Source organism: Chelonia mydas, chromosome 2 (genome assembly GCF_015237465.2).
Source record: "Chelonia mydas isolate rCheMyd1 chromosome 2, rCheMyd1.pri.v2, whole genome shotgun sequence".
NCBI lineage: Eukaryota > Metazoa > Chordata > Testudines > Cheloniidae > Chelonia > Chelonia mydas.
The window spans coordinates 62,152,579-62,166,254 of NC_057850.1; the positions used below are offsets into that span (position 1 = coordinate 62,152,579).

At 47.4% G+C, this 13,676-nt stretch overlaps 1 protein-coding gene across 1 annotated transcript in view; it reads left to right on the top strand.

Moving 5' to 3' along the window:
• The window catches only part of TTPA (alpha tocopherol transfer protein), a 26,027-nt gene continuing 12,351 nt past the window's right edge, over positions 1-13,676 (top strand). The window contains exon 1 of the mRNA XM_037892538.2: positions 1-715. Coding sequence (XP_037748466.1) covers positions 470-715 — 246 coding nt within the window. The 5' untranslated portion in view covers positions 1-469. The remainder of the gene's footprint in view (positions 716-13,676) is intronic.

The following is a 13,676-nucleotide window of genomic DNA, read 5'->3' on the forward strand; positions in this document are numbered from 1 at the left end:
AGGATGATTTGCAAAGCTGGGGCTGGCGGTGGGTTGCAGGGGCGCATGAAGCCCGCACCTTGCACAGAAAGGAAATTTTGGACTGGGGGCGTGTCCCGCTTCGCCCTGCCCGGCGCTCCTGCCGGGGAGCGGGCTCGGGGCGCGGAAGCTCCCGCTCCTCTGCAGGAGCGCCGGAAAGGCGGGACGCGGGGGCGCCCGTTTGTCCGGGCTCCCCCAATTGGCGGGGACCCCTGGGCACGGGCTCGTTGGCCCAGGGACTAATGCGCCACTGGCGTCCAGATACTAGCCCCCGGCCCCATGACAACCCTCCTCCTGGCCTCAGCAGGCCCCGCAGGGGTTAAGCCTGACCTGGCGGGGGTGGGGTGAGCGCTCCCGCGTCCCTGACTCGCTCTGCCTCTTTCGCGAAGGGAAGCGGCGTGTCCGCCCCGTGCGGCGCGGGGGGCATTTGGCCGCCGCTCGCCTCCCTTGCATGGCGCAGCAGCCGTCGCTGCGGGTCCCTGGCTCTACAGCCCGCATGTCTCAGGTGAAGCCGCCCGCCCCGCCGGGGAACCTTAACGAGCTGCCCGACCAGTCCCCGCTGGTGGGAGCCGCCGTGGCGGAGCTGCGGCGCCTGGCCTTGGCTGACGGCAGCCAGTGCTGGCCGCTCGCTCTCACCGACTCCTTCCTGCTCAGGTTCCTGCGAGCCCGGGACTTCGACCTGCCCCTGGCTTGGAAGGTAAAGAGGGGCTGGGCGCGGGGCCCGAGGCCAGCTGGTCTCCGTGGGGCTGCAGCCGGCCCTTTCCCTCGGTCCCCCGCAGGGCTGCAGGGGCTCAGCGCTGCGGGTTCGCCCGCCGCCCTCGGACGATCCTGCAGGGAGCCGGAGGGTGCATGCCCCGGTTGCTGTGTGAGATCGCTCCCAGGTGTGGGGAGAGCAGTACCAGACGCCCGGGCCATGCCTGCTTGTCTGTAGCGTGAGCCCTTCTGGTCTAAACTGTTGGTCTGTCTGTCAAGTGCCTAATAGCTTGTGTAGGCACTCTAGAAGTAATGCACAGTAATGACCATACAGGCACTAATCCCTCGCGGGGAAAGGGAGAGACAGCTCATGAAACCGCACGCCTGCGTTTTATGGGAGAAATTGGGGCCGCTGCGTTCCAGGAAAAATAAAGACAACACCCAAACTAAGGTTTAGGCCCTGCTCCTGCCAAGAGCTCTGTGTGGGCTGGATAAACTCACGTGGCCACAGGGAACCCTGGTGAAGTCAATGGGACTACTCCTAGTGCAGGATCAGGGTCTCGTCTTGGTGGTGTAATAACTGAGTAAAGTAGGAGTAAAGCAAATGGCTGTAGCATTTAGTAGGGATTGGACTGGAGCAGCTGTTTTGGTAGCTACTGCACATTCTAACTTCACAAAGCAGGAGCTGGATGCACTTATCCAGCGTGATGCCAGAGAAGTGCACAGTATGACTATTAGCTTTCTGTAATCTTACTTATGCAGCATTGAGTACAGATTTAAATACCCTAATATCAGAAAGTGAAACACTTAAAGGGATGCCATTAACATTAAAAATCACATTCTTGTCTTATAGATAACACCTGGAGTTACTATAACACAAAGAGATTAGGAAAAACATATTTTCCTCTCTTTCTGACTTTGTTCATTTAGTGCATTTGAATTCATTCAGTATATAGTGAGTTTCACCATTTTCCTGGTTGTTTATGTGGTAATTACTTAAAAGGTTTTTTTAAAACTGGTAACAAGTTCAAGTCATCAGTGGGCCTTTAAAGTTTCTCAGGGAAATATTAACTTACCAGCATTGAATATGTGTTGTATTTTAATTGAAATTGATGTGGATGAGTTAATGTTGCCCAGCAAACCTTATATTTATATTTCCCAGCTGTAATATTGCCTTAGGCTACGATTTTTCACTTATTAACATATCAGAGAATCAGTATGGCCAACTCTCATGATTTTTGAACACGCAGACAAGCCTGCTAAAATCTTTAATATTTTGCATTCTATTTGTCTTCTGGGTTTTGAGCCTTTGAAGCAGTGGTGAGCAGCCCACGGGCCGCACACTGTCCATCAGGGCAAGCCGCTGGCCAGCCAACAGACCATTTGTATACATTTGCACGGCCACCCGCAGCTCCCAGTGGCTGCGGTTTGCTGCTCCCGGCCAATGGGAGCTGTGGGAACTGGCGGCCAGGCCTGCGCCTGCCCTGGCCTCGCGCTGCTCGTGGAAGCGGCCAGCATGTCCAGCAGTGGCTCCTGTGGGAGCAGGTGGCTCCGCGCACTGCCCTCACCTGCAGGCACCACCCCCACAGCTCCCATTGGCTGCGCTTCCTCATTCCTGGCCAATGGGAACTGCGGGGGAGGTGCCTGCAGGTGATGGCAGCATGTGGAGATCCCCTGCTCTTCCCCCCCACAGGAGCCCCTGCCGGACATGCCAGCTGCTTCCAGGAGCGGTGCGGGGCCAGAGCTGGCAGCGAGCCTGCCTGAGCCCCACTGCACCGCTGGACTGCTAGTGGCTGATTTCCCAGTTTGGCTCCAGGAGGGTTGGCAACCCTACTGTGATTGACTGGTTGATCATAGAGCCTCTGACACTGGATCTCGGTCTCAGTGACTGAGACTGGAGATCGCCTGTCTAATACAAAAATGATAGTCAACACAAAATGGGAGTCATAATTCAGTTCAGACATATCCCACCTTGTCACACTGGGCATGTCTGAAAATTTGGGCCTAACACATTATGGAAATATTACTAAAGGAAGGATGATCAGTTAGACATTGGCAAAATAGTGTATTTTTAAAATTACTGTTTATAATAACTCACTGGAAACTTGGAACAAACATTTTATACCAATTATTCTTCCATACTCTGTGCTCACTGGCTATTGTAGGGTTGCTCAGGAGTGTTAGGCTGCTGCTATTTTTTAATTAGAGAAAACCCAGCCTTGAAGCATTTAATTTTTGGTGGAAAAACCCATATCAAGGATTAGAGATGTTAAAAATCCAGAGGTGCATCCCATTAAGCCTGACACCAACTATTTCATATGTGGTCCTGCAGAGTTATTACAAAACTTTCTTTTCTTTTTTTCTCAACTCCTTTTTCTATTTACGTTGGGTCAGAGGTGCACATGATTCTTCTCCACTCCTTGTGGATCGTAGCATGGGCTCATCACACGTCTTGTAGTTCCTGTTCTTTTTCTCTTCAGATTTCTCTTGATGGAGTCTTTCCATCATATCCTCAGTCTTCCACATCCTCTTGCTATCCTCTTCCTCCTTGCTGGTCACTCTTCTCCCATTCTTATCACATGTCCATTCCACCTCAAGTGTGTGCTGTCCAGCCTATCTATCACTGAGAGCCCCAAGTTTATCTTCCCCCTAATTTCTTCCATACACCGTGTGATACAGGGTGCTGGGGTACCCCTCACTGGAAATGCCAAGGTCAGGGCAGGTTGCATAAGGGAGAGCAGACACTCCCAAAACTAGTGGTTAACACTAAAGTTAAACTCTTCAACCAGTCACAAACTGTGCTCCTGATTCCCCACACTGGTTATCAAGAAGCAAAAAAAGAAATCACACAGCCCCCTTTATTACATTCCAGTACTCTGGCTCCCATTCAGCACATAGGTGCAGTAAGGTGAGGTTATTTTAAAACTCTGCTCACATATACAAAATGTTCTTCTGACCCCAAAGGGCCAGCCATGTTACCAGGTCAATATGAGTTTCGATCTTACGCAAAATACCAGGCTGCCAGCCAATCCTTTAGCATCTAAAACTAAAGGTTTATTATAAATAGAGAGAACAAGAAGAGAGTTGTTAAATGGTCAAAGCAATCAGATACTTACAAAGACTTCAAAGTCCATATATCAGGTTCTTACCAGTATTGGTGAGTTTGCTGGCTTGAAAGTCCCTCTGGAACACATCCACAGCTCAGATGATTCATTCAGTCATTTGTTCAGAGCTTCAGTGTGTAGAAAACTTACTCCAGAGATAAGAAGCAGGATTGAAGACAAAAGATGCAGCTGCCTTTTTTAGTCTTGCCATGCAGCTTGTATTTCTTTTGTTCCAAACACAAGCTGCCCAGCACATGACATGGAAGCTTTAGAGTTCTCGGTCCACAGGCATACCACATGCTTTGCTGCTGACTCATAAGGTATCCCTCCTGGTTGCTTTCAAGGGGTTCATAGGCGGCGCATGAACCGCTGGCTGGGGGAGGCTAGCCCCCAGCCCCGTCCCTTCCACAAGAGGCCCTGCCCCTTCCGCGTGCCCCAGAGTCCCCCACCACAGCCCCCGCCCCAGGCTGGCTAGTGCCCGCAGCAGCCCCCAGTCCCAGAGCTCTGGGAGGGAGAGCGCGCAGCAGTGCCGCTGCAGCCTCCCCAGTGCTGGGAGGGAGAGTGGTGTGGCCCCAGCCCCCTGGAGCCCAGCGCGGCACCGCTGAAGCGGGACCCTGGGTGTGGAGTGTGGGTGGGGCCATGCCTGGCTGTTTGGGGAGGCACTGCCTCCCCCAGCCTCCCTTACCCGCCGCCCATGAATGGGTTAATTGTACAGTTGATGTCCCTTAATGGGCCATCAAACAGGCGAGGCAGTGCTGATACACCCAGATAGATTGGCATCACCCAGAAACACGGCACAAGTTTGGAAATACAGATATACCCTACATACCTATAATTCATAATACAAAGGTGATACGAACATGTATGTAAGGGAGCAGTATGACTGCTCAGAGCTCCGGTACGAAACTGTGGAAAAACCTGAGTGTCTCTGGATTAAGTTTAGAAGTGTGTGCAACAAGAGTGATGTAGTGGTGGGAGTCTGCTATAGACCACCGGACCAGGGGGATGAGGTGGATGAGGCTTTCTTCCGGCAACTCACGGAAGCTACTAGATCGCATGCCCTGATTCTCATGGGTGACTTTAATTTTCCTGATATCTGCTGGGAGAGCAATACAGCGGTGCATAGACAATCCAGGAAGTTTTTGGAAAGCGTAGGGAACAATTTCCTGGTGCAAGTGCTAGGGGAGCCAACTAGGGGGGGCGCTTTTCTTGACCTGCTGCTCACAAACCGGGTAGAATTAGTGGGGGAAGCAAAAGTGGATGGGAATCTGGGAGGCAGTGACCATGAGTTGGTTGAGTTCAGGATCCTGACGCAGGGAAGAAAGGTAAGCAGCAGGATACGGACCCTGGACTTCAGGAAAGCAGACTTTGACTCCCTCAGGGAACAGATGGCCAGGATCCCCTGGGGGACTAACATGAAGGGGAAGGGAGTCCAGGAGAGCTGGCTGTATTTCAAGGAATCCCTGTTGAGGTTACAGGGACAAACCATCCCGATGAGTCGAAAGAATAGTAAATATGGCAGGCGACCAGCTTGGCTTAATGGTGAAATCCTAGCGGATCTTAAACATAAAAAAGAAGCTTACAAGAAGTGGAAGGTTGGACATATGACCAGGGAAGAGTATAAAAATATTGCTCGGGCATGTAGGAAAGATATCAGGAGGGCCAAATCGCACCTGGAGCTGCAGCTAGCAAGAGATGTCAAGAGTAACAAGAAGGGTTTCTTCAGGTATGTTGGCAACAAGAAGAAAGCCAAGGAAAGTGTGGGCCCCTTACTGAATGAGGGAGGCAACCTAGTGACAGAGGATGTGGAAAAAGCTAGTGTACTCAATGCTTTTTTTGCCTCTGTTTTCACTAAGAAGGTCAGCTCCCAGACTGCTGTGCTGGGCATCACAAAATGGGGAAGAGATGGCCAGCCCTCTGTAGAGATAGAGGTGGTTAGGGACTATTTAGAAAAGCTGGACGTGCACAAGTCCATGGGGCCGGACGAGTTGCATCCGAGAGTGCTGAAGGAATTGGCGGCTGTGATTGCAGAGCCCTTGGCCATTATCTTTGAAAGCTCGTGGCGAACGGGGGAAGTCCCAGATGACTGGAAAAAGGCTAATGTAGTGCCAATCTTTAAAAAAGGGAAGAAGGAGGATCCTGGGAACTACAGGCCAGTCAGCCTCACCTCAGTCCCTGGAAAAATCATGGAGCATGTCCTCAAAGAATCAATCCTGAAGCACTTACATGAGAGGAAAGTGATCAGGAACAGTCAGCATGGATTCACCAAGGGAAGGTCATGCCTGACTAATCTAATCGCCTTTTATGATGAGATTACTGGTTCTGTGGATGAAGGGAAAGCAGTGGATGTATTGTTTCTTGACTTTAGCAAAGCTTTTGACACGATCTCCCACAGTATTCTTGTCAGCAAGTTAAGGAAGTATGGGATGGATGAATGCACTATAAGGTGGGTAGAAAGCTGGCTAGATTGTCGGGCTCAACGGGTAGTGATCAATGGCTCCATGTCTAGTTGGCAGCCGGTGGCAAGTGGAGTGCCCCAGGGGTCGGTCCTGGGGCCGGTTTTGTTCAATATCTTCATAAATGATCTGGAGGATGGTGTGGATTGCACTCTCAGCAAATTTGCAGATGATACTAAACTGGGAGGAGTGGTAGATACGCTGGAGGGCAGGGATAGGATACAGAAGGACCTAGACAAATTGGAGGATTGGGCCAAAAGAAATCTGATGAGGTTCAATAAGGATAAGTGCAGGGTCCTGCACTTAGGACGGAAGAATCCAATGCACCGCTACAGACTAGGGACTGAATGGCTAGGCAGCAGTTCTGCGGAAAAGGACCTAGGGGTGACAGTGGACGAGAAGCTGGATATGAGTCAGCAGTGTGCCCTTGTTGCCAAGAAGGCCAATGGCATTTTGGGATGTATAAGTAGGGGCATAGCGAGCAGATCGAGGGACGTGATCGTTCCCCTCTATTCGACACTGGTGAGGCCTCATCTGGAGTACTGTGTCCAGTTTTGGGCCCCACACTACAAGAAGGATGTGGATAAATTGGAGAGAGTCCAGCGAAGGGCAACAAAAATGATTAGGGGTCTAGAGCACATGACTTATGAGGAGAGGCTGAGGGAGCTGGGATTGTTTAGTCTGCAGAAGAGAAGAATGAGGGGGGATTTGATAGCTGCTTTCAACTACCTGAAAGGGGGTTCCAAAGAGGATGGCTCTAGACTGTTCTCAATGGTAGCAGATGACAGAACGAGGAGTAATGGTCTCAAGTTGCAATGGGGGAGGTTTAGATTGGATATTAGGAAAAACTTTTTCACTAAGAGGGTGGTGAAACACTGGAATGCGTTACCTAGGGAGGTGGTAGAATCTCCTTCCTTAGAGGTTTTTAAGGTCAGGCTTGACAAAGCCCTGGCTGGGATGATTTAACTGGGACTTGGTCCTGCTTCGAGCAGGGGGTTGGACTAGATGACCTTCTGGGGTCCCTTCCAACCCTGATATTCTATGATTCTATTCTATGATTCTATGTAAACAAGATTATCATACTTGGCAAATTGTAACATTTTCTCAGATGGCATATCTGGTCAGATTCCTGGAAATTTTATAATATCGGTTTCAACAGTATCATAAATTGCCCCACATATTCCATACAGTGTGTCACACACTCTTTCTACGATCTGCTTGCCTGCCATTCTTCGCAGTATATTATTTTTTGCTACCTGTATCTTCCTTTCTTCCATCTCAGTAAGACACACCATTTCCAAACCATAGAGCAGGCAGGAACAAACACACACAGCATACACTTTTACATTTTTACTTTTACTAATACAAAACACTGAAACAAATTCAATTAAGCAACCCGTCTGACTCCCAAAACCTTAATCTTGAAATGCTGGTGGGACTGTATGCCCTGACCATTTAAACACAGACTCCAAAAGTAGAAGAGAAAGTAACTGAATAGCTTTTGGTAAAGGATTACAAGGGTAAACGTTCATGAGTAGGAAAGCGTTAACTCAGTCTAAATGGAATATTGGCAGAGATTTGTCTTCCTTGGGGTGAAGCGAGAAGTCCTTTGACACAAAAAAGATTAAGCACAGACAGTCAGGGCACTGAATATGTGATATGGCTTGAATACACAAACAAGGAATTTTCTTCTCCTGTGCAACTTCAGAAAGAAATGCTGGCAGGATGGTCACCTACTGGGGAATAACACTGGCAAGCAAGGGAGTTGTACTGTCATTGATTTTGCTGACACCTGTGCAGTAACTAATCTCCCTCCACCCTGAGGGAAATGCAGGCAGGGATCAGATATTAATACTGCAATAATAACACCAGTACTTAGCTCTTATAGTGGTTTTCATCAGTATGTCTCAGACTGCTTTACGGAAGAGATCAGTATCACTGTCCCCAATTTACAGATGGGGAAACTGAGGCACAGGTAGGCACATTAACATTTACCTGGATATATTTTAGTGTTCAAAAGGCACACCTTGTCTGTGGGATCCACGGAGGTACTTGGGTGTTGCAACACTGAGCGTTACAGCACCAAATTTTTAGGTGCCTAGAAAAGTCACAGGATCAACACTGCAACGCACAAAGCCTGAATTAGGTGTCTAGGCTCCCTATACAGAGCCTGGGCAAAGATTAGGTGCCTTAGACTGCAATCCACAAAGCCAGCATGTTAAGCGTGGAGCTGCCTAAGCTAGCCAACGGGAGACACCAACCAGAGTGTGCTAAGTCCCGCCCCTCCCTCGTGATAGGTGCCTCAGTCTGGGCTGCAGGGAGGCATCTAGCTCTCCTTGTGGTCCACGAACCAGAAGAAGGCAGGCGTTCAGCCCCTGAAGTTGCATGTGGGACCCAAAAAACCCACCAGGGTGGGGGGAGAAATTCCCTCAATCTTTAGCCTACTGGATAGGGAACTCCCGGTTCAAGACGGGGAGAGCAGATTTGAACTGGGATCTTCCGCCTCTTAGGTGAGTGCCCTAAATAGTGGTCTAAAGAGTCATTCTAAGGCTCTCGCTGGCCCAATTAATAATAATATTCACTTGTTTAATTAAAATGGAACAACTAGGGACACCTATATCAGAATATTCTATGGTCTAGTGGTTAGAGCACTCACATGAGAGGTGGCAGATTGCTGTTCAAAACCCTTCTCTTCCTTAGGATGAGGGGGGACTTGGCTGGGGAGTCTCTCACATACTGGGTGAACACCCTTTCCATAGCCTAAAGGTTATAAGGGGCAGGGTATCTTCCTTCTTCAAGTATTTGTGAGATCAGGACCTTAAAACATTGGCGGGGTTCTGGGCTCCTGGTGTTTTAGGATCCTGTTATTAAATCCTCTCCTATTAAGTTTTTCTCACCGCAGTGGTTACTGAGATCTATGAAGGGTGAGACAAAGTCTTAATAATGTTACAAACTGCAGCATCTGTTTTTATTTACTGGTGATGTGTGGATCCAAAACAATGGCATGCAGTCAGTTTTTTCCTAAATGCTTACTGGATCAATAACAAATCTATGAAAACTGTCATTCTCCACAGCTGGATTTTTGAGTGAAACAATATAATCGCTGCCATGTTGGACACTTTCCTAAGCTTGCTTGAGAAATAGCAGATAGCAACCATGTTGTGTTCTGAGGTAATCCTGCACACAGTATGCAATAGGGCCCCAAATGAAACATTCCTAAACTTTTCAGCTTTCAGTTCATTATTCATATTGCAGCACTACAATACAGAATATGATTACTACAGTTCAAAGTCAGCTGGCCATTTTAGGCATTTTTCCTTCACAGTCACCAAATTTCGTGGCATATAAAAGGAGCTAGGCATGCCGCAACTTAGTTCAAGATGTTATCTCAAGATGGTGTTCTGCTTTCTATATGTTAACATACATTACGGAAAATAAGCTGCTTGTTTTGTTCTTTGCAAGAGTTAATTACAGCCTTATTGTTTCCCTTCACTGACTTCCTCTTGCTGTTCTCAGTGATTTCAAAATTTTCCTCACTTTGAAGGCTCTGCATGAGCCAGCGCTTGCTATGGTTCTGCCCTTATCTTCCTGCCCTCCACCTTGTTCTTTCTGCTCTGCCCAAGCCTCTTGTCTAACTGCTTCCATTAGATCCGTTCACACTAGGTAAATGACCCACTGCTGACAGTTGTCTCCTCCATCTCTAGCTGGAGTTGAAAGTGGCCAACTGCTAGCTGGGACACAATTTTTCTATTGCCTTACAGAAGCATCTGTATAACACTTTCCATAAAGATGCTGAAAACAGTTATGGTAGGACTACACGAATAGCTAAACTGATCTCCATATCCGTTCAGGAAGGCTGGCAATGGGTCCTTTTCCTACTGTAGTCAGGGCTAAAGTTTCCTTAATCCACTCCTCTTTTTACACCTTCTTCCAGGTGGTCTAAAACTCTGTCGTTCTCCAGATATGTCAACTGATCACCTTTTCCTCATTCTACTGCCTCCTTAAGACATACTCTTTGTAGCCTGGCACCAATCCACCCGTGAAATAAGTGTTACCTTTACAAAAGCAATTTTGAGGGACAACCAACTTCAGATTCACCAGTACATTACCGTGGGTCTGTATTGTCTACTTTAGAATGTATGCTCCTTGGGGCAGGGACAGAGACTTCCTCTATTTTGTCCAGGACTGAGCAAACTGTTGGTTTCAAGTAATAACTATGTGACAAAGAAATTAGCCCAGTATGTGTGATCTGATCTGAAGAAATTAAAGAAATACCATTTCCCTTTTATTTTCTCTTCTGGATCTTTCATTATTATTTTTAGATTGTAAATTCTTCTGGGGAGGAACTGTTTCTTCTTATGGCCTGTGTTTGCATAGTTTCTACCACAATGGAGGCCTAGTTCTGATTGGTGCCTCTGGCAATATGCTTTCATAATTATTGATCAGGAAAGTTGAATTCAGTCATTTTTCATTTATAAATGCATTGTTTTCTTTAAATCAGTTCTAGGTCAGACACTGAATTCGCACTCTCTGAGGTTAATCAATAACTTCTTTGACATTCAGAAATCCTGGACTATATCCCTGGCATGAAGACACTCATGATGAAATGGTTGGTTCCACAGACATTGGATTATGTTTCTGATTAAATTTATTCCACTTACCAACTTAATTTATATCCATCATCAGTTGCCAAACAGACATACAGTTGCTTATTCAATTAATAAACTAATATAATTATGTATTGAATTGTTTTTCCACATACAATAACTGTTCCACAATCCTGAATGATTGGAACATTGCCATTACATCTATCATGATCATCCCATCTGTTTTTCCTACAAACCAGATGGGAACCCGGTATTTTCAGGTTGCTTAGCCCTCTTATACCCACATTGACACCTACAGCTCTTTATAGCCAATATATAAACTCAGTACACCTTCCCTTGACTCCCTTAGCAGAACAGATATATTCCCTTCAAAACTATCAGCAAGTAATCCTTGAATGTGAGACCCTGAGCCAATTTATACCATGTTAAATTAGAGATTTATTTTAAAGATAACAGAGAGCTGTTCTTCAGAGCTTGTTCAACAAGAATAGTCTGATTTTGCAGGCCTTATTCACATGAGTAATCTTTAAACATGCAAGCAGTCATTTGCAACTTCAGTGGAACTACTCAGTAGAATAAGGATTAATTTGCTTGAGCAAAGTTTGCAGGATTGAACCTTAAATGTCTGCTGGAGATAACCCAGAAAGTCTTTTAATGCTAAGCTCACACTTCAGTTTTAGAACAGGAAATAAATATTTCAGACATTTAGGCTCAGTTTTGCACCCCTTTCACACAGTGAGTAGTTCATACTCCACAAGTAGTCTAATTAAAATCAATGGGACTACTTACAGAATAAGATAATAGTCAGTGTGAGTAAATGTAGTAGAACTGAGTGCTTGGTAATTTTTAGCTATTTGTTGTTAGCTTTTGGTAGAAATAGATGAAAATAGCATCTGACACCATCTAATGGCAGGCTGTATCTCGAGATGGTATAATTAATCTCTTTTTTCACTATCTTAAGTGATTTATAGGCAAATGTTCAGGCCAGGTGTCTTTTGGCCTCCCTTATGTGCCATTAACATTGCAGGTACAAACACTGCTGATTTTAAATCACGGCTGCTGTGGCTAAAAGTATGAACTGGCGGAAAAAGTTCTGCGCTGGTAGGGAGATTGACTAGGTGATGGAGAGAATTGTTTTTGCACACATCTTGATTTCTACCAGCAGTAGGGTTGCCAGGCATCTGGTTTTCCACTGGAGTGCCCGATCGAAAAGGGACCCTGGCGGCCAACCAGGCCATTAAAAATCCAGTCAGCGGGTGCAGGGGGGCCTGGGTTCAAGGCAGGCTCCCTGCCTGCCTTAGCTCCATGCGGATTCCAGAAGTGGCTGCCAGGTCCCTGCAGCCCCTAGACGCATGGGAACCGTGACCAATGGGAGCTGCGCAGGTGGCGCCTTCGGGCGCGAGGGCAGCACGTGGCTCCTCCCTGGCCGCCCATGTGTCTAGGGGCTGCAGGGACCTGGCGGCAACTTCGTGGGAGCCGCGAGACACCGAACTCTCTCCCGCACCCCAACCCCCTGCTCCAGCCCAGAGTCCCCTCCCACACCCAAACTCCCTCCCAGAGCCCGCACCTCCCCCAACACCCCAACCGCCTGCCTCAACCCCCTCCTGCACCCCAAACCCCTCATCCCTGGCCCCACCCCAGAGCCCTAAGCTGGAGGCTGCACCCCTTCTCCTGCACTCCAACCCACTGTTTCAGCCCGGAGCCCCTTCCTTCACCCCCCCAGCTGGAGTCCTCACCTGCGCCCCAGCCCAGAGCCCTCTCCCAAACTCTGAACCCCTCATTTCTGGCCCCACCTAGAGCCCGTACCCCCAGCCCAGAGACCTCACCCCCCTCCCGCATCCCAACCTCCTGCCCCAGCCCAGTGAAAGTGAGTGAAGGTTGGGGAGAGCAAGTGATGGAGGAAGGGGGAATGGAGCGAGTGGGGACAGGGCCTCAGGGAAGGGCTGGGGCAGGTGTGTTCGGTTTTGTGCGATTAAAAATTCGGCAACCCTAACCAGCAGTACCCTGCTTTTCCAAGTTTGAGTCTCTCATGGAGCAGAACTCACTAGCTATGTACAGTGGTTTTCTTTTAATAGAATAATTAATTATTGAAAATGTGTGCACAACTCCTAATAGAGGAAAAGGGCAGAAACCAATATTATAGATTTTTGGGAAGTGTGTGGTTTTTTTTGTTTTTGTTTTTTTTTGGCAAGATAAATATTTTGCTGCTGATTCAACTTGTATGTATGAAGGACAACAGAAAAAATACATAGTGTTGCCAGTTCATGCTGTCTGGTTATGCAATTCTGAACACTTTGTGCTAATCAGTGTTGTTTGTAAGGAGGTAAACATGAAGTAAAATAATATCAAGTTCTGGACTGCTGTTTACCAGCACAGTGAACTTCTAATCACATTATTCTGTCACAGGGGTAGGCAACCTATGGCGTGCATGCCAAAGGCAGCATGCGAGCTGATTTTCAGTGGCACTCACACTGCCCAGGTCCTGGCCACCAGTCCGGGGGGGCCTCTGCATTTTAATTTAATTTTAAATGAAGCTTCTTAAACATTTTAAAAAACTTATTTACTTTAAATACAACAATAGTTTAGTTATATATTATAGACTTATAGAAAAAGACCTTCTAAAAACGTTAAAATGTATTACAGGCATGCAAAACCTTAAATTAGAGTGAATACATGAAGACTCGGCACACCACTTCTGAAAGGTTGCCGACCCCTGCTCTATCAATTACCAATAGCTTATATTCTTGCATACCAAGAACATTAAAAAAACACCCCTCAGAAAACTCTCTACATATTAT